The 21,211-nt window shown below is 37.5% G+C and overlaps 1 protein-coding gene across 4 annotated transcripts in view; it reads left to right on the forward strand.

Moving 5' to 3' along the window:
• The window catches only part of LRP1B (LDL receptor related protein 1B), a 2,138,546-nt gene that overhangs the window by 1,259,468 nt on the left and 857,867 nt on the right, over positions 1-21,211 (forward strand). For all 4 annotated transcript variants that reach the window (XM_051849573.3, XM_070071546.2, XM_002712121.6 and 1 more), the window contains exons 19-20: positions 5,880-5,960; positions 7,077-7,244. In XM_051849573.3, the coding sequence (XP_051705533.3) occupies positions 5,880-5,960; positions 7,077-7,244 (249 nt within the window). The remainder of the gene's footprint in view (positions 1-5,879; positions 5,961-7,076; positions 7,245-21,211) is intronic.

Genomic DNA, 21,211 nt, shown 5'->3' on the forward strand with positions numbered 1-21,211 from the left:
CAAATAAATAAATAGATCTTAAAAATAAATTATAAAAAAGTGTATCCACCTAAAATTAATTTAGATTCTTCCTTGGTGTGCTGTTATACCTTCTTATATGGATGCCTCTAGTTAAAATGTTACATCTCAACAAGTTGAAAATATCCTAAGTCGAAAATATGTTTAATGCCCCCGGTCTACTGAGCATTGTAGCTTAACCTAGCCGTTCTTAAACATGATCAGAACATGTTCACTGGCCTACATTTAGGCAAAAGCAGCCAACACAAGGCTGTTTTATAGTCAAGTGTTGAATATCTTGCCATATTTGAATACCTGTTACCAAAAATTATGGCAACAAATTCCACTGAAGAGTATTGAAAGTTTAACTTCCTGATCCCATGGCAGTCTGGGAACTGTGGCTCACTGCTACTGACCAATGCCAAGGGAGGACTGCACTACATATCAGTAGGCCCAGAAAAGACCCAAATTAAAAATGCGAAGTATCATTTCTTAATGTAGATAAGGTGGAGAAACCCAATGATATCATAGAAGTAGTTTAGTTTAAGAAAATAATATACAGAAATAATTAACACAGAGAAAAGGAGAGATAGGGAAGGAGAACAGAGTAGAGACATGACAGGAAGCTCCCCCTGAACTGACTTTGGAGCTGAAACTTTGGAGAGTTGCATGATAGAAACTCCTGAAAATATTCAGTAAATCTTGTACTGGAGACTCATCTGGCATACATGCTGTATGTTGATGAGATAATAATCTGACTAGTTATCATTCAACACATAAACGATTGTAGTCAGTAGAAATGTTAGGCCAGTCCAGAAGAGAAGGCCCTACCTACCCAACCATTAAAAGTTGTGTACCATCTATCTGTACTGTATTATTTACAACATGTTTATTGAAATCATTAGTCTAATTGTATTGATGGTATATGTCCTTTAGATTATAAGCATTCTGAGAAAAGAGAAAATGCAACATTGTATTTCCAGTGCTTGGCGTTATTCGTTTATTCTATCATTCATTCTACATGCTGTTTCTCTAATTAGGCATAGTACTCTCTCTGGTATGAAGTTCTCAATGAAATATCTTAGATGAATATAACTTTTGAAGCAATTTTTCTTATCTTTTATATATTAGGAACACAAATTCAAGTAATTGTCCCAAATTTTCCTTAAATTAATGATGAGACCAGGGTATGTAGCCAGGTTTTCCTCTCTGCAAAACCTATTTTCTACATACATGGCATTTTAAATAATTTATACAATGAGGATTATATGTGGCAACAGTGAAAGCAGAAAAAAAATTACAATTTGCAGTACACTGCTCTCATGATTTTCTCTGAAGTTATATTTACCCCATTGGATTTTTGAATTTTCTTCTATGTAAGAACAAATTCTTAGGAGGCAAAACTGGGGCTAGTATCTAGAAATGTTTATTTTCTCAGTGGATATAGTCATATGATATGAATAATTTTAAAGAACTGTTTTCATCACAACATTTAATTATGTACATTAGAAAAAGTAAACTTCAGAAATAAGGTTTAAAAGGAGGACTTAAACCACAGAATGAAAAACTAAATGTTTATCTTTCCCTAGATGGTTCCAAGTCATATTATTATTTTGAAGGTGTTGATATGATATGAATGGTATTGCAAAAATGTAATGTATTCTGGCATTATTCAGTCTGATATTCGAATTTTTTTCTGTTGCTTGCTAGTTAGGGTTGTGTGTCCTTAGGCAAGGTCTACTGTTTTCATTTGCAAATTGGAGACAGCAAGGAATAACAACTGCAGGGTTGTTATGCACAGTGTAGGTAATTTACACAAGCACATAGAGCTAGCACAGTACCACACACTCAGTAAACAATTGCAGATAATTTATTATTATCACCTTTAGGTAAAGACACTTCTCTAAGCCTTGATGCCTACAATATTCTAACCTTGCCATTAACTTGAATTTTTGATCAAAAATGGTACATACTTAATCATCTACATAACCTGTACTAAATGATCTCAAACAAACAACTGTACTTTGAGATATCAATAACAAATTATTTAGAAATACTTATTTGGAGGACAAGGAGAAGGAATAGATAGGAAAATTCCAAGGGCATAATTAGCAAAGAAACATAAATTAAATTGGAAATCTACTTTCCTGGTAAATGTTCCTTTAAGCTTTGTATACTTGATAAATAGGGTACATTGACAACTATGATTGCCATTGAGAGAAAAAGAAAACTGCAGCCATTTATGTGATAGCATACATATAATCTGGTAATAAATTCAAGCGAAAGTTATAATAGATAAATTGAGCTTACTACCTACAACAATAGAAGACTTTTTAACAGTCCATTACTCCATATTAAATATTATATGAGTTTGAAGTACTGAGATAAAATATAGTTTTCTTTTTCTTTCTGTAATTGTAGCATAATAAAATGTGAGCCACTTTTAGTCATAATTTTTCTTTTTCAAAGTTAATCAGGTAGTATTTCCAAGTGTCTTGCAATTTGCGTTAAAGGAAGATCCAAAGTCAAAAAAGATTTATGCAAAGTTGAAAAAGAAGAGATTATGTGTAACATTTAAGTCTTTGTCAAATTCATAATGGTATTTCAGCAAAAGTGAGTGTGCAGAAATAAACCAAAAGAGACTCTCTTCAACTTTTAAATTATCAGTAATATGAAAGGACAGAGACACGGTTAAATTTATGTTAAGAAGCTTTTTGTAATATTTGGAGAAAAACGTATATGGTAGTTAAGTCTCAGCTTCCTCTCATTGTTGGATATTGGGGATAAGATACCAAAGAATTAGATGTTTTTCTACATTAGTGAAAAATCAATGCCTTATAGGCATTTATATTATTGTTTGTAATTTTGATGGAATTATTTCTCAAATGTGTTGCTCATTTTAGTTCATTACTAAGCAGAATAAAACCACATATAATTTTAACATTTGTATATTAGTTTTGTTATTTTCTGAAAGTCTATTATTGTGTCTTGTTGTAATGCTGTGATAACTCCAGGAGTTATTTAGATGGTGAATACCATTTTTTTTTTTTTTTGCATTAAATGTTTCTAGGGTTTCTGTGCAACTTCTAAATGGTGTTCTTGGTCCTTGAGACCTACAGGATCTGAGATTTAGGGCTAAAACTCAAGAGTCTGTGACAGGGAGACTGAATGATTTACTCAAGGCCACATTAGTTTGAGAATGAATAATTAATAACTTTACTTCTTGGCCAGCGCAGCGGCTCACTTGGCTAATCCTCCGCCTGCGGCGCCAGCACCCTGGGTTCTAGTCCCAGTTGGGGTGCACTTCATTGTTTAAAGTGGTAACCTAACCTGATTTTGAATGGAACCACTATTTGAAGTACTTTGTGATGTCTTCAACTCTTAAAGAGAAATGATCAGAAATAGGCAAAAAAGTGTGACAAAACTGGTTAGGTGAATTTTGATACAATCTATCATGTGTAAAAAATGAAAAGGAGGTAGTGTTATATAATTTAAAGACAAGAAAAAAAACCTAAATGCTAGAAAATTATAGCATTATAGAATTATAAAGGAGTAGTTGGTATGTACAAAAGCTAATGAATCACATAATATAAGTATTTAGAATTCATTTGATTCTGATAAAACCAAGGAAGTATTACCTCGCATAATGAAATAATTTATGAGAGATGTTCATCTTCATGCTTAATATATGCTAAAATATGGATAGGGTAAAATAACAGTTTAGATACATTCATGGATGGTAAGTGAAAATGATATTGAAATTGGCAACACCATGGTAGAAACAGTGATGGATAGAGAGCTTGAAGAAGTGATTTCTAAGACCTGTTTTTCTTTAAAGAAATACTATCCTACTTTTTTTTGTGTCTCAATGTCCTGGGGTTAAAATGGTTATAAATAATCCATGGTTTTCATGTTTTTTAAACAGAGAAATATATTTTTTGTTATTTAGATATTTTTTCTGGATAAAAGAGTGCACAAGTATTAAGCTTAAAATTAAAATGGTCAATCAAATGAAAGCTAGCTAGCTAGATAGATGAGAGATGGAGAGACTTGGTGGTAGGATTTTAGGCAGCCAAAGTCTGGCGTGCACTACCATCAGCTCTCTAGTAGCCTGTGATAATCTGCAGAAAGCAGTTTGCAAATATTTCTGTTCCTGTACCTCAAATAAAATCTATGATTCTAAGTCATTTGTCTTAGAGTGAAAATCAAACATTAGTATTAAAATGTATTTGACTCTTATCAGTTTCTTCTGTTTTTATATCAATGAACTGATGGAGTTTCTTTTTTCTATTTTTAAAATGCCTATCAAATGAGTTCTTATGTGTGTGAGGATTTAAGATTCCATGCATAACTAAAAGGTTTCATACTGAGCAATTTACATAAACTCTAGGTGACTTACTTTGACTGTATATGAAATAGGGAGAACAAAACATTTTCCTAGGAAATATAAGAAAGCTACTGTGAAATCTTTAAATGAACTGGTCAGCAATTACATTTTTCTCTAATCACAACTGCTTCTCTCCCACAGTTAATCTTGATTATCAGATCTTGTTATGACAGTGTTGTTTTCTGGATTTACTAATATTCAAATTTGCTGATTATCTCATTTAAAAGCCTTTGGCTGTGCTAATTCTAGGGTTTTGGGTTATAATTAAGTAAAGGTTAAGAAAGGTGGGGCCGGCCCTTGCCTCACTTGGCTAATCTTCCACCTGCAGTGCCGGCACCCCGGGTTCTAGTCCTGGTTGGGGCGCCAGATTCTGTCCCAGTCGCTCCTCTTCCAGTCCAGCTCTCTGCTGTGGCCCGGGAGTGCAGTGGAGGATGGCCCATGGGAGACCATGGGAGACACCCCATGGGAGACCAGGAGAAGCACCTGGCTCCTGGCTTTGGATCAGCGAGCGCGCCGGCTGCAGCGGCCATTTGGGAGTGAACCAATGGAAAAAGGAAGACCTTTCTCTCTCTCTCTCTCTCACTGTCTGTCAAAACATTGCTTTATTTTCAAACCATTTTTTAAAAATATTTAAGATTCATACTTTCAGTCTTTGAAACTGAATTTAAGGGCCAGCACTGGGAGCAGCAAGAAAAGCCACTGCCTGTGGTGCTGGCATCCCATATGGTTCAATTTCTGGCTGCTCCACTTCTGATCCAGCTCTCTTCTATGGCCTGGGAAAGCAGAAGAAGATGGCTTAAGTCCTTGGGTCTCTGCACTTGCGTGGGAGACCAGGAAGAAGCCCAGGCTCCTGGCTTTGTTTTGGCCCAGCTCTGGCTGTTTGGGGAGTGAACCTGCAGATGGAAGACCTCTCTCTCTCTCTCTCTATCTCTCCTTCTTTCTCTGTATAACTGAGCCTTTCAAATAAATAAATAAATCTTTTTTTGTAAAAAAAGAATACTATTAGAAACTGAATTTACTGCGTTGTGTATTTTACTTTCAGCTGATGAGGTTAGCATCTCTCAGAGACTGCATTCTTTCTGAATGTGCTGTTATGACTCACTGACTCAGAAATGGCCTTCCTCTTGAAAGCATAGATGCATTTCTTTGCAGCTGCAGAGGGCGGAGCTCCAGTTGCTGTTGTTTTCTGGCTGGAGATTGAGTCCCCCTATGCATGAAATTGACATCTATTCATTTTTTCAGTGTGATGAATCCAAATGTTCCTTCAACAAGTAATTCTCCTAGGCCTCCAGGCACTGGAAAGTACTCATTTAAAAGATAATAAAAGTATTTGTATCCTATGTCATCAAGAAGTTACATTCAGTATCTCTTATTTCCTCTGTGCCTTTTCAGAGAATGAGGCAGAAGTTCTCATCACATTCGCAAGTAAGATACAAATTAGGTTGAGAGCAGTCAATACCATGTTTCTTATTGGTTGTTTTTACTTCTTTCACAGAATTTCCAACCTGTGAGCCACTGACTCAATTTATTTGTAAAAGTGGAAGATGCATTAGCAGCAAATGGCACTGTGACTCTGGCAAGTATCAAATATTCACTGTAAGGCACTGATTTGATTGGGAGCCTGGCTGGCTGGGTCATTTGGCTTCCTTCAAAGGTAGCTTGTAAGATAAATTTGCACAGCCAAGCAAAATGGCTGTGGCACATGGTGAGAGGGCAGTTGGCACATCAGTGTGGATCGCTGTTAAGGACAACAAAGCTCAATATTTGTCCCATGAGGCTACCATGAAGAATTGTTTTCATATATAGTGTTGAATTTAGCATTAAGTTCAGAAACACAAAGAAAGGGGACAACTGAGAAAATGACCTGTACAGTTCAGGTGCCCAGCATTTATATAACTTCAGGATGGAGTAGTTTGTAAGTTGTTATGGAGTTATCCAGATTGATCTCAACTCTGTCCCCTTGCTTTTTATGCACACATGGTGTTTCTTATACTCAATTGTACCATTATGCTAAATCATGCCAAATACAGGAAAATGAATTATATACAAATTGGAGCATTCTAAGACATTTATTTCAATTTAATCTATTCTCACTTCACATTCCTTTCCCCTTCCTCCTGCAATGGTTCTTTATAAAGAATGTAAATCATCTGCAATGATACTATATAACCATTTTCAATAATAAACACACATACAGGAGCCAGTAGGGGAAGGGTACGCACTGAGTTCTCATGTTGGGAATGGAAAAGAAGGGAATGAATTGAAGATATAACTAAATTCTGGGGCACAGGAACTCTTAAGTTTGAGTGATAGTTTTCCACATCAATTATATTTGCTAGTTTTTATATCAGTTTTATTGCTAGTTATCTCATTAAATTCCTACAAACACCAACACCACCTATTTCATATTGCATAAATACAATCAGTGGTTATTCATTTCTGAATGATAAAATTTGAGCTTCAAAAGCCAACATCAAGTTTTTTTAGTTTAGTGTTCACATTAAATTAGAATAGAAGCAATATAAAAAACAAAATAATTCCCCAGTCTTCATCAGAAATGCTGATCTACCAATTCATTATTCTTTTCTTAAAAAAAAATCTCTGGATGGCAAATAAAGAAGCAAGATATTTTGTAGGACCACTTCTCAGCCTGTGTCAGTTTCCATTACCTGTTGTTGATGTTTCTTCCCAGATGACGACTGTGGGGACGGCAGTGACGAGGTGGGCTGTGTTCACTCTTGCTTTGAGAATCAGTTCAGATGTTCCAGTGGCAGGTGTATCCCAGGCCATTGGGCCTGTGATGGAGACAACGACTGTGGAGATTTCAGTGATGAAACCCAAATCAATTGTACCAAAGAAGGTTAGTGAACTTCTGAATACATGAACTTTCATTTTAGATTCATAAGTAATATTAGTATTATTTCAAAGTAAATAAATATTGTGTAAGAAATAAATTGTTCACTCGATAAAAGGTGTATATGGGGAACTCTGCAGGGTTCTTTTTTCTGGTTTCTCACTTTTATACTTCTATATACCTGGATACCTTCTGTTGACTTTGCTTCTTACATTTTTTGCATGCTTGCTTTACTTACTATTCTTTTAGCCCTTCTAAACCCAAAACCATCCCAAAAAGCAAACCAGAAATCCTACCAATGAAGAAATTCATACCTTTACTTTTATTTTCACCAGAAATTTGTTTGCTTATGGTTTGAAATAATCCCTAATGTTTCCAACTGGTCTAATTTTTATAATGTGTGCTAAGAGAGTAGGGAAATCATGATTCCCAGTATGCCGATGGGGAGGCTGACCCTGCCATTTCCATGGGTTTTCTTTCTTTCTTTCTTTCTTTTTTTTTGGGGGGGGGCAAAATTTCGTTAGCCTCAGGGCCTGTTAATAAGTTAAAAATCATATTGGAGATATCACAGTAAAATAATCATACAATCAATACTTCTTAAAAAGAACTTTTCCTTCTGCCAAGAAATTAGCAGAGTATTTTATTGATTCTTTGTATACTCTGCAAGTGTTTATTGAGGACAAAAGATGGAGAAAATGATGAAAAACATTTGTTCCAGTTTAGTTTAGGTATCTAGCCATAAAGCAGACAAACAATATAGTGATTTAGTAGCGTCGTAGTGGTGGTGGTGGTGGGATTGCATAGTGTGTGATTATAAGAAAGGAAGCACTCTTAAAGTGTTTTTCAAGAAGATATATTAGTCATCTGCAAATATTTGACAACCTGGAAGGTAGACAGTTTCTAAAGTGTTTTGCCTCCCCTGGGTTACTTTTGTCTTTCTTCTGTTTCTCCTCTATCTCTTTATTTAAACTATAAATTATGGAAATAGTGACTATTGAAGAAACTATGCAATACTAGGATTTCAAAGAATAAGCATGATATTTTGTAAGTTGCCTGATTCATGTAAAACACACTGTTTGATTTTGATGTCACCTGAGTGATCTGCATTCTAAGAGTCATAGCAGTGATCGAAATATGGTCAACAATGAGCCATCAGCCATGACACAACGAAACACAGAGCAAATGGTCTTGGCATGATTCATGTCTTCCCCTGGCACTGGATGTGATAGAAATATAATGGAAATAGAAAATGACTAAGAAAATTTTGTGACAATATTTTATGGGATTTAACATGAGAATATTTGATTCAATTTTGCTTTAAAATGAATTGTAGAATAAGCTGTTATTTAATATTATCTGTTTGTATCTATTATGTAGTATGTTCTTTATCTCTCTTTCTCTTTCTTTCTTCCTTTCCCCCACATTACCTCTTCTCCCTTATGTTCACCACTATCTCATTGTTGTGCTTTTTTTCTCTATCAAGTTAGTTTTACATAAATATATGAGTTAGAACTTTTTTGCTTATCATTAATCTGGCATGGAACAAGAAAAAGTATACATAAAAATCATTTCCCTTGTTTAAGACATTCATCTAGGGAGTGGTTGACATTTCATTACTACATAACACTGCATATAAACTGCCTTTTCCCTCTTCACAGATGTCTCTTTAGGCTCCTCATGGGGTATGCATCTGTGGCTTGCTGGCACTGGCCCATAATATGCTGTAGAAGATAAATTGCCCTAAAGTTAATCTATTTTCATCTCAGAAGTGAGATCTTTTTGCTGTCCTCAATGTGTATTTATGTCTAAGTTTAAATGATCATTGCACATTCAAAGTTTTGAAGATTGCTTTAGCCTCATGAGTATCCCAAGTGGCTAACATACCCCCCTTGTAGGCTCTGTAGATTTTTTTTCTAGTTTTTCTGTCATAGAAACAGTGACTGTATAATATTAAGGATCTTCTTTTTAGAGCACCTTCATTTCTGTGTTATATTACTGTAAATGACATACTTTCAATGTGAATGAAATGTATTTCATGTATGAGTATGCTAAAGAACTAAGGAAATTATACAAATGATATACAGGGTTGTGGAACATGTTTTAAGCAAAGAAGAAATTCCTGAGCTACCTTATAAGATTATAAATTGTACTAGGATTCCACAATCAAAAATTCTATGTAGTGAATACAAGATGCAGAAATTTAGAAAGTTACTATTCTGAGATGATTTTGGTACAAGACAATCCAGAGTATTCAAAGGGAATTTGTATAACTTTATCAATATTTTTATTCTATATTCTGGCATAGAAGTTGTAAAATAATGATGACACACAGAACTGTTAAACTGATCAGGAGAGTCATTTCCACATGTAGGATTTGTGGGGCCATTGCCAAGGTAAAGTAGAAATTTGATGCAATTAGTCATAATTCAGTCCCAAAACCTGCTGTGGAAGGAGGATCAGGGGATTCTGGCTTGAATTTCAAGACCGGCTGTCAAAATTGATCAAATCCACCATATAATTGCTCAGCACTTTGCTTTACACCGCCTGGGTAAGCAGAATATGTGGTGCAGTTTCTTTTAACTCAAGATATTTTAAAAAGGATAGAAATACTCTTGATTCCACTGCTAAAAGAACAGAGGCAGGGGAAAATAGGAAATGGAATATCCTCATATATTCTCCACTTCAGGAAATTCTTGAATAAGTTCAGTTAGTATTTTCCGGCAATCGCTTTCAAATACTAAGAATTTCTACAGTGATGATCAGATGATCAATTTTTTAAATCATCAATTTAGTTAATACATTGGAAAATATAAGTGAATAATCCCCTCCTAGACTAATGCATACTTATCTATTTCCATCCTAATGGTATGATCTTCTTTTCTCTTATTTCCAAAGATAATAAAGACACAATATCCACAGAAAGAACTGTGTTTTCATATAGTTACAGTCACACACACACACACACACACACACACGGGGAGGATGCTGAGATTACAAGCAGAGGTGGAATTAAGAATAACCCACAGCACACCGATTCCTTCCTTTGCTTCAGTGCCTGCTTCATTCATTTAATTTAGTTTCTTTTTGGTTCTGTAACCTTTGGTTGATTCACATTTCTTTTTAAAATTAATTAATTTATTTGAAAGGGAGAGTTTCCTTAGAGAGGGAGAGTAAGAGACAGAGAATTCATCCGTCCATTGTTTCATGTCCCATGTGGCTGGAACAGCCAGGGCTGGCCCAAGCTGAAGTCCAGAGCCAGAAGCCTATCCAGGTCTCAACATAGATGGCAGGGGGCCAAGTATTTGGGCCATCCTCTGCTACTTTCCCAAGAATATTATCAGGAAGCTGCATCAGAAGTGGAGTAGCTGGGACTTGAAGAAGTTCTCTCATAAGGGAAGACGGTGTCCCAGGCTGCAGTTTAAGTATTATACCCACAATACCAACCCCTGGTTGATACACATTTCTATAATGCCTGTTTAAAAAGCTGTTGGCTGAACAGCTTTTCTTGTTTTTTAATATTTTTAAGGTGAACAAATTTCATGTGTTACATATATACAGATTTAGGAGCATAGTGATACTTCCCACTCTACTCTCCATACCATGTATGTTCTCTCCCTACATCCTCCTTCCTTTCTTATTCTTTCTGTGAATTTTTACAATGATCTTTCAGCTTATTTTAGACTTATAAGATTAACCCTACACTAAGTAAAGAATTCAACAAATAGTATGAAGAAAAAAAAAGTGTTCCTAAATAGTAAAGAGCTGTAAACAATCATAAAATCTCAAAATGTCAATTTCACTCATATACATTACATTTTGTGGTATTGTCAGTTACTACAAACCAGGAAAATCATACAGTATTTGTCATTTGGGGACTAGTTAATTTCACTAAGTATAATGGTTTCCTGTTGCCTCAATTTTGTTGCAAATGACAACATTTCATTGTTTTTACTACTGTGTAGTATTCCCAAGTGTATATATACCATAATTTCTTTATCCAGTCTTTAGTTGATGGACATTTGTGTTGATTCCATATCTTAGCTATAGTGAATTGAGCTGCAATAAACATGGTGGTACAAGTAATTCATTGATATGCTGATTTCATTTCATTTGGGTAGATTCTCAAGAATGGGATTGCTGGGTCATATAGTATATCTGTTTTCAGCTTTCTGAGGAACTTCCATACTGTCTTCCACACTGCTGTACTAGTTTACATTCCAACCAACAGTGTATTAGGTACCTTTTCCCCCATATCTTCACTGGCATTTATTGACTGTCTATTTTTTAAAAACTTATTTTTTTGAGAGCCAGAGTTACAGAGAGCTGTGGAGACAGAGAGAGAGATGTTCCATCCACTAGTTCACATCCCAAATGGCTGGAATGGCTGTAGCTGGGCCAATCCATGGCCAGGAGACAGGAGCTTCTTCTAGGTCTCCCGTATCAGTGTGAGGGCCCAAGAACTTGAGTGATCCTCCTCTGCTTTCCCAGGCCATCAGAAGGAGCTAGATTGGAAGTGGAATAGCCAGGACTCAAACTGGTACTTAAATGGTATGCTGGCTCTGTATATAGTGGCTTAATCTACTACGCCACAGCATTGGCCCAAAATTTATTGTTGATTTTAGTATGAAAGCCACTCTGACTGGCGTGAGGTAAAACTTCATTGTGGTTTTGATTTGCATTTCCCAGATGGCTATTGATCTTGACCATTTTTTTCAGGAATCTGTAGCCATTTGAGTTTCCTCTTTTGAAAAATATCTGTTGGAGTCTTTTGCCCATTTGCTAACTGGATTGTTTGTTTGGTTGTTATTGAGTTTCTTGAGATCTTTATAGATTCTGGATATTAATCCTTAATCAGTTGCATAGTTTTGCAAATGTTTTCTACCATTCTGTCAGTTGCCTCTTCATTTGCTGAGTATTCCCTTTGCAGTGCAGAAGCTTCTCAGCTTAAATGTAATCCCATTTGTCTATTTTTGCTCTGATTGCCAGCGCTTCTGGGGTCTTTTCCAAGAAGTCTTCGCCTATACCAATGTCTTTCAATGTTCCTCAAAGTTCTTTAGTAATTTGAAGGTATCAAGTCATAGATTTATATCTTTGATTCATTTGAGTGGGCTTTTGTGTCAGATATAAGGTAGGGGTCATGTTTCATACTTCTGCATGTAAAGATCCAGTTTTCCCAGCACCATTTCTTGAAGAGACTGCCCTTTCTCCATGGATTAGTTTTAGCCCCTCTGTCAAAGATAAGGTGGTTGTAGATGCATGGATTGATTTCTGGAGTTTCTATTCTTTTCTATTGATCTCATGTCTATTTTTATGCCAGTGCCAGGTTGTGTTTATTATAACTCTCCTGTACTATGTCTTAAAATCTGGTATTGTGATGCCTCCAGCTTTTTTTGTTCTTGTTGTTGTATAAGATCCCTTTAGCTATTTAGGGCCTCCTGTTTCCATTTGAAATTTAGCATCTTCCTTTCTGGATCTGAGTAGAATGTCATTGTTATTTCGATTGGGATCTCATTGAATCTAAATTGCTTTCAGTAGTATGGACATTTTGATGATACTGATTCTTCTAATCCAAGAATATGGAAGGTTTCCTCCATTTTGTGTCTTCTTCTATTTCTTTAATGTTTTATGGTTATCATCATACCACCTCTTTCATTAAATTTATTCCAAAGTGTTTAAATATTTTTTAGCTATTGTGAAGGAAACTAACTTTACAAGTTCTTTCTCAGCCAGGGCATTGTCTGTATACAAAGGCTATCCATTTTTATGTGTTAATTTCATATCCTGCCTCTTTACCAAACTCTTTTATAAGTTCCAATAGTGTCTTAGTGGAGTCTTTTGGTTTCCCTATATTTAGAATTTTTTCATCAGCAAACAGAGGTAAATTGACTTCATCTTTTCCAATTTGTATCTCTTCATTTCTTTTTCTTGTCTAATGGGCCTAGCTAAAACTTCCAGGAATATTTTGAATAGCAATGGTGGATGGGGGAATCTTCGGACATCCATTTCTTTCTCCAAGCTAAAGATGTTTTCTGTTATAGGCCTCATAATCCATTCTCTATACATCTTCAGAAACTTCTTTTTTTTTTTTTTTTTTTTTGACAGGCAGAGTGGACAGTGAAAGAGAGAGACAGAGAGAAGGGTATTCCTTTGCCGTTGGTTCACCCTCCAATGGCTGCCACGGCTGGCGTGCTGCGGCCAGTGCACCGCGCTGATCCGATAGCAGGAGCCAGGTACTTCTCCTGGTCTCCCATGGGGTGTAGGGCCCAAGGACTTGGGCCATCCTCCACTGCACTCCCTGGCCACAGTAGAGAGCTGGCCTGGAAGAGGGGCAACCGGGACAGAATCCGGTGCCCCGACCGGGACTAGAACCCGGTGTGCCAGTGCCACAAGGTGGAGGATTAGCCTAGTGAGCTGCGGTGCAGGCTCAGAAACTTCTAAGACCTGTACGTTGGGTGTTTGATAATGCCAGTGCATTTGGTAAAGTGATAAGTATAAGTACATAACCGATCAAAAAGATAGGGTAAGTGTCAAAGAGATTTCACAAATAAGACCAGTGTAAGCAAATAATGAAGGATAGAATTAAAAGGGAGAGAAGTATCCCATTAATCTTGAACATTGTTCCTATTATTTTATTTCCTAATTTCTTTGTCTTTTTTTTATTCTGAGAAATCTCCAAATATTTGTCTTTTAGTTTAGATAATCTTTCTTCTGCCTCTCCAACTCTATTAGTAAGGCTTTCCCTTGTACATTTTCTTTGACATACCTAATTATTCATTTCTAATATTTCATTTTGGTTCCTTTGCAAAGTCTCAATCTCATGAGAAAATTTTTCACCCAAGTCATGTATGGATTTCTTTAATTTGTAAATGCTTCTCATTGATTCCGAGTAATCCTATGATCATTCTTTTGAGTTTCTTTTCAGGCATTTCATCTTCACATTCTAATACTGAAGTATTGTTTGTTCCTTTGGAGAATTCATGTTGTTTTCCTTATTCATGTTTCTTGAATTTTTGTGTTTACTTTTAGGCATTTATGGAAATACTTGTTGGTTTTCTCTTCTGTTGGGTTTTATCTTTGAATCATCCCTCTATAGTTTAGTCTTACAGTGAATACCCAGAGATGTGTGTTGGGTATGGCTAGGGAGCCATGGTCAGTGCTCTAGGGTGGGGTAAGAATACAGGGTAACACCCATGTTGGGCTTAGTAGAGCTCCTCTCTTGTCAGCAGGAGAGTATATGACATGCCTGCTGACATAATCACATCACCTCCTCTCTTCCAGGGTGATTAATGCCTGGGGTTAACCTATAGTGGGTACAACTCCCATCCATCCTCGTGCATGAACCTCAGTGTGAGCAAAGGACCATTTGCATTGACCCACTCCAGGCCCTCAGGGAATTCTGGGCCACTGATGCCAGAGACAATGATTGCCCACAGACCCAGCTACACCATGTGCCCTATCACACATAGAATTCCCATAGTCACAGTATACAAGGATCCTTCAGTCACAGGGAATAGAATACCTGTTCATACCTGGGAGCCTATTCTGTACCCAGAGAGAGCACAGACATCCCTAGAGCCAGCTCCCTGTGGGTGCTCCACCTTGGCAGTTTGAGCTCTGGAGCATGTGATAGGTTGAGAGGATGGGAGTACCTCATAATCTTACAAGGGTGTGCAGCCCTCTATCAACCCTCCCATCCAAACTCAAAGTCGGTGGGGAATGTAGACTTTTTCCATCTGGTAAAATCTCCTTATTACACTCATACACAAAAGCCATTGCCACTTCTACTGGTGTCAATATGGTGCCTTCTCCTCACCAGTTGCCCAGCACCCTTGTAGGGGATGGGGAGAAGGAAACAGGCTTTCCTTTCCCTGGATTAAGTGGGTACCCTGCTCCCAATTTGGGCTCCAGGCAGGACTCAAAGACTGTTTGGTCCACAAGGCTCTCCATTGTCAATATTACCAATGCAAAAGGTGCTGCAGTCTGTTCACATCTCACTCTACAAAGCTGGCATCTCCTCCAGCTCGTGGCTGTGGGGGCTGTGTGTGATGTCGCTGTTCATTGCTGCGTGTCTGCACCATCCACCCTCATCCTTTTGTAGAATTTCCACTGCAGACTTCTCTCAAACTCTCCCCTAGGAATGCTCTTCCTCTGCTTTTCTCCTGCTATTTTCCCCTGGTCAAAAGCAGTACATATTCCACTATTCAGCTAATCTGGAATGGGTGAATAGTTTTTACAAGTGGAAATAGATGAGACCAGAACCTCACAGCACTGTGTGTGATGGAGCTTCATTTAGAGCTAAGGCCTGGCCATTTACTTATATATTGAAATTTCTTATAAAACGATGGTTTTACCTGGTGGACATCAAGAATAACACAAAAATGACAGGGAAGACTGCACACGCCAGGGTCTAGCAGGACTGGCCGTGGGGTTGGGTAGGTGCCCCGTTTCACCAAGAGTGCTGGGAACCCCCTATAGTGCCTAGTCTAATTAAACAGCCACCAAGTTGAGATCTTCAATCAGAGCCAGATCCAATCAGGGCTACTGCAACCACTCAGTCAATTAAAACAGATAGTTAATAGCGTACAAAAGTTTTTCAAGACACACCAGAGCTACCATAAGCTGCAAAGACGGAAAAACATTTATCGTGTTGGAAAGGGTTATTGGATTGTGGGGACCCATGGCTGGCCATGGGCCCACATGCTAAGGCCTGGCTTGCTGATCATTGGCATTAGTCCTCACGCAACAGTATCAAGCCCTGGCCACCAGTGACCGTATTGAAACCCCTCATTAACGGCACACAATTTTAGGATTAAAATTAGTTCAAAGAGAAAATGGGGGAATGAAAGGAGCCAAGAGCCGCCATAAAAAAAATGGCCTTAATAAAACAGTCCTGGGAAATGGGGAGTAAACTAAGTTCACAGAGAAAGCAGATAGCTACTACCCAGAGATAAGGGCTACTACCCAGAGATAAGGGCGACAGAACATCCTGGTATGCACCTAAGCCCCCTCCCCTGTGCTTGTTCAAGCTTAACAAAGAAACCGTGAGGCACGTAGGGCACGTAGCCATCCCTTTCTGCTCTTCAAGGACAACCTCCCCTTGTCCAAGCTTAGACACGTAGGGCACGTAGCCCCCGTTTCTCCTCCTCCTCGACGACCTCCTCCCATTGTAGTTACCCAATAAACTTACGCCACCCTGTGGTATGTTAATTTTGTGGTTTTGCCCCTTAAAAGCTGTGTGAGATAGCTGCTCGGGGCTCCTCTCACTTGCTTGCTGCTTGCAGCAGTAGGGGGCCCATTTGCGCAAATGAAATAAAATTACCTCCTGCTCTATTGCATCGTCTGGTCTGGAGTCTGTGTTTCTGGGGTCGTCACAAGAGGACACCGCTTTTGGGGTCCTACAGGATCAAGACTTTTCCCTAGGTCGAGAGATCTGTTGAAGTTTTCCTCTCTCTTTTTCCTGGCCAGCAGTATAGGGAGCAGTGGGCCCATATGCATCACAAGCAGATTTTTAAATCTTTTAACATTTTAAAGGGGACTGGGTGGTGATGGTCATTTCTTGGCCATCTTCTGTATATACTTCCACTGGAAAAGCATCAAAAAAGATTTTGGCTCCCTCCTGGCCTTGCTCTGCTGCTTTTCTCAGGGTTTGAGCGACACTCTTTTTAGGATATATGAGGCTCTTTATTTTAGTTTGGCAAACATTCCCCTTCTTGATAAAGGGATAATTCTTATCATTATTATTTTTTATAAAGAATTTAAAGGGAGGGGAGGAGGGAGTAACCTTTTCCATAGAACTGGAGGATTGGCAGGATCGATTATCCTCGCCATCACTGCTTCTGGCTTCCTCAATTTTCTCATGTCCTCCCGATGCATCTCATCTACAAGGCCTTCTTCAATAAACCAAAGACATGCAATTTCTATGGTTTCTATAAATTGCTCTATTGCTTTCTTTTTAACCCTATTCCTTGCGTCTATACTAATGCCTTAACTGCCTTTACTATTGACGGTTTTCTTAATGCTTGTCCCATAATGCCTGCTCAAAAAAAATCTCCACAATTTTGGTGTCGGGTACTCACCACAAATTGTACATCTCTATAGTCACAACTCCATGAATCCAGGTTCCTCACTGCTTCTCTAATTCTCAGGTCCCTGTTCGGGCACCACTTGTGCTGGCCTGCAGCACAAAGAACCGGGTTTCCTGAAACAGAGGGTGGGAATGCAGAGACTAGGACGCAAAGAATGGAGCCAAGACAAATCCTGATCAAGGCTTGTTTATTCAACAAATCCAGTAGTATTTAAACAAGACCAGTTGTAGACAAGAAGGCACACAAAAGATTTACATATCCAAAAGATTTTTGGGGTTACAAAGAGTTCCCGATAAGGTTCTTCCACCTAACAGATCTCAAAATGTTATCAATCATTGATTACAAGGGTATAATAAAACACACAGGTGATAAATGCAGGTTTCAGGTGTGACTGATTGTCTACATTATCTCTTGTGAGAAGTTTAGCAGTGAGATAGGGTTCTTCCTGCCTCTTCCTGGAACCTACTTAGCCTTTTGTCTGTGCCAGGATGTCTCCATCCATATGTTTAAGTGTAAACAAAAGGGGCGACTGCTTGCGGCTGCCCACAGTTTTACCTGGTGGACATCAAGAATAACACAAAAATGAAAGTTTAGACTTTTCTTACAAGTCTTGTACTCTTTGGTTGAAATAGAAGATAAAGAGACTCTACTCAAAGATCACTTTTTAAAAAAATACCAAATATGTACACTGAATTATAATCAGGGCAGCTTAATTCATAAGATGTATGCAAACTTTAATTCCCATACTCTTGGGAATTTTAAAATATATTTCAGTTATGTAATACAGCTCTTCCAAGGTAAATACACACAACTTGTTGAGCTTCTGTAGATAACTATACTTCTAGGTAAATTTCTATTCAAAAATTATAATAAATATACCAATGAATTCAGCATGGGGTCAATAGAGAAGAGGATAGTTTTTCTCTTTTTGAATTATTTAATTTGAAGAAGCATCTGACCTCAACTGATTGTGATTGTTCTTCCTTGCCTTGCATTTTGCTTGATTCTCTGAAAAGGAAATATTTACTACCTGCTGCACTAAGTGAATAAGATGGAGCATCCTGGATCATACGTGACCTCTTATTCACATCACAAATGTAGTTTAAATGTAAATTTAAAATTAAGTATGTTTTGACCTTCAATTTGGATTTATTGTGAATAATATTTAACAAGTTCCGAAATCTATTAAGAAGTTAGATATATAACATCACGAATGCACGTGCCCACACATACCCATATTCTTCTGTTTTAGCTGCTGATCTTTGCTTTCACTCTATCTGCTTTGCAAGCCTCAACTTTCCTCTTAGCTTTTGTCCTCATTCAGTCATCCATTTTACAGCTACTTTCTTGTTCCTGGATCTAAGAAGCAAACTAGAATAATCTAACGAATCTTTTTGTGCATCTACAGTTGAGCATAATACTTAATAAACAGTGAATGCTAAGTAAACAATTAATGAACATTAGAATCTGTTTTTTCACCATAAAATTGGATTATACTCTTAGACTCTCTCTCACTTGATCTGTCAAATATAGATAGTACTTTTTTTTCTGTTTCCTCAGCTTAACCCCAGATCCTGCAGTTTATTTTTACAATGGTGTGCACAACTAAATGTTCTGATTGAGTTGTGTATGTTTTCTGAGTATAAGGTAATCAGTTTCATTTATCCCGAAAATGTTGGTAATTTCAGGCCAAGATGTAATAAAATAAAAACAATAGAATGCTCCCTTATCTTTTTAAAAAGATTTATTTATTTGAAAGGCAGGGCGTGTGTGTGCATACACACATACACACAGAGAGAAAAAGAAAGAAATCTTCCATCCACTGGTTCATTCCCCAAGTGGCTCCAATAGCCAGTACTGGGCCAGGCTAGGAGCTCCATTCTGGTCTCCCATGAGGGTGGCAGAAGTTAGTACTTGGGCCATCTCCTCCTGCCCTTCCACTAGCAGGAGCCATATGCGAAGCAGAAAAACCAGGACTTGAACCAGCACACTGAAAACAGGATATAGGCATCTAAGCTGTGACTTAACCCTCTGTATCACAGTGCCCACATCTCCCTTATCCTTCATTACTGCTAATGTTTGTTTGTTTGTTGACGTCCTCTCTGCTCAATACACAGTAAATCCCAGAAAGATAGAGAAATGTTAACTCCTCTACCTATTATTTAGCAGCAACTACTAATGAAAAGATTTTATTAGTTGTAATAGATGAAAAGGGAATTAACATATGTTGGTGATCTACTACTTGTCAGGCACTTTACCTTTGCTACTTCATTTAACCTTTATAGTAACTACGCCTCAGAAAAGTTGTAACATCTGCCCAAGGTCACACAGCTATATTCCAAACAAAGCAAGGACTGTTGGCTCTTTATTCAGTGTTCTGTTTCTGTAGCTGTGGCATATGTAGGACCTTTGAAAAGTTCATGGAAAATGCATATTCTGAAAAAAACCCAAACTTCTTTATTTTTAAAAAAGAAGATTTATTTTATTTAACTGAAAGGCAGAGTTGCAGGGAGAGAGGGAGACACACACAGAGGGAGAGTTACCTTCCATCCACTGGTTCACTCCCCAGATGGCCACAATGGCCAGGGCTAGGCCAGACAGAAGCCAGGAACCAGGAGCCTCTTGCAGGTCACCCTTGTGGGTGCAGGGGCCCAAGGACTCAGGCCATCTTACTGTGCTTTGCCAGGCAGAGTATCAGGGCCCTGAATTGGAAATGGAGTAGCCCGGACTCCAACCATTGCCTAAATGGGATACCAGCATTGCAGGCAGTGGCTATACCCGCTATGCCACAATGCTAGCTTCTAAACTTTTAATTCAATTTTTGCTGGGTTTTTGAAGGAACCTTATATAATCTCCTTTTTTCCAAACTTTCTATAAATTAGCACATATATGATCATCAGATAACTATACCTTTCTGTCAGCTGCATCCTCAGTGTCCCTGAAAGATGAGAAAAGACAGACATTCCCATAAACCATAAACCACAGTTCACTGTAATGAAATTTCACAAAGGGAACTACACCAAATAGTCTCAATAAGTCCATCAATGTCTCTTTTTGTTTCTATTTCCCTTTACCTCTGACAATTTACCTTGATAAAATGTATTCTGGGACTGTTTTTTTATTGGAATAGCTGTGGACATCCTTACACAGATAGTTTCTTCAGTGATTCAAAGAACATGTTTATCTGTCCTAAAAGTTCTACTTCAGAGAACCAGAAAATTTAGGAAGCTGCAAGAAAATCAAACCATCACTTAATTCAATTCCTTTATTGTATAATTGAGGAAAAGGGCTCAGCCAAGTGAAATTCAATCCTTATGAGTATATAATGATAGCAAAATTATTATACTGCCTCCTGGACAGAGCTGATAATGTTCTCTGTTAAAGAAGCTAAGGCTGAAGACTTTGAACCATAAAGATATTTTCAGGGGAGATTTTTGGATTTAAATTGTCATGCTAAGTTTTTGGTGGGAAATCAAGAAGATCTAACATTATTATCAACCAAAAAGAGACGAATATCTTACAAAGACAGCCTGTATCCACTTGAGCAATATGGGCTTTGTAACTGAAAACTTAGGTTGCACTTTTAGTGATGGAGAGATTAGAAATTGAAACCAGCGTCTTTTGACTTGTATACCATATTATACCCCATCTCGGCTGAATCATTATGTCTTTAGAAGCATTTTAACATTTACCTTATTGAAAATAAGATATCAATAAATACTGTACACAGTCACACTCAAGCCATATGCTTTCTTTTTCTTTCTAGCAAATACTCTTAATTTGATTTTTCTGTTTTAATTGTGGAAAAACTACATAATACAAAGTTTGCTGTCTTAATTAAATTAAATATATATTTCAGTGGTATTAAGTACATTCATGCTGCTGTAC

Source organism: Oryctolagus cuniculus, chromosome 3 (genome assembly GCF_051225735.1).
Source record: "Oryctolagus cuniculus isolate XC-2025 breed Fujian yellow rabbit chromosome 3, ASM5122573v1, whole genome shotgun sequence".
Lineage (NCBI taxonomy): Eukaryota > Metazoa > Chordata > Mammalia > Lagomorpha > Leporidae > Oryctolagus > Oryctolagus cuniculus.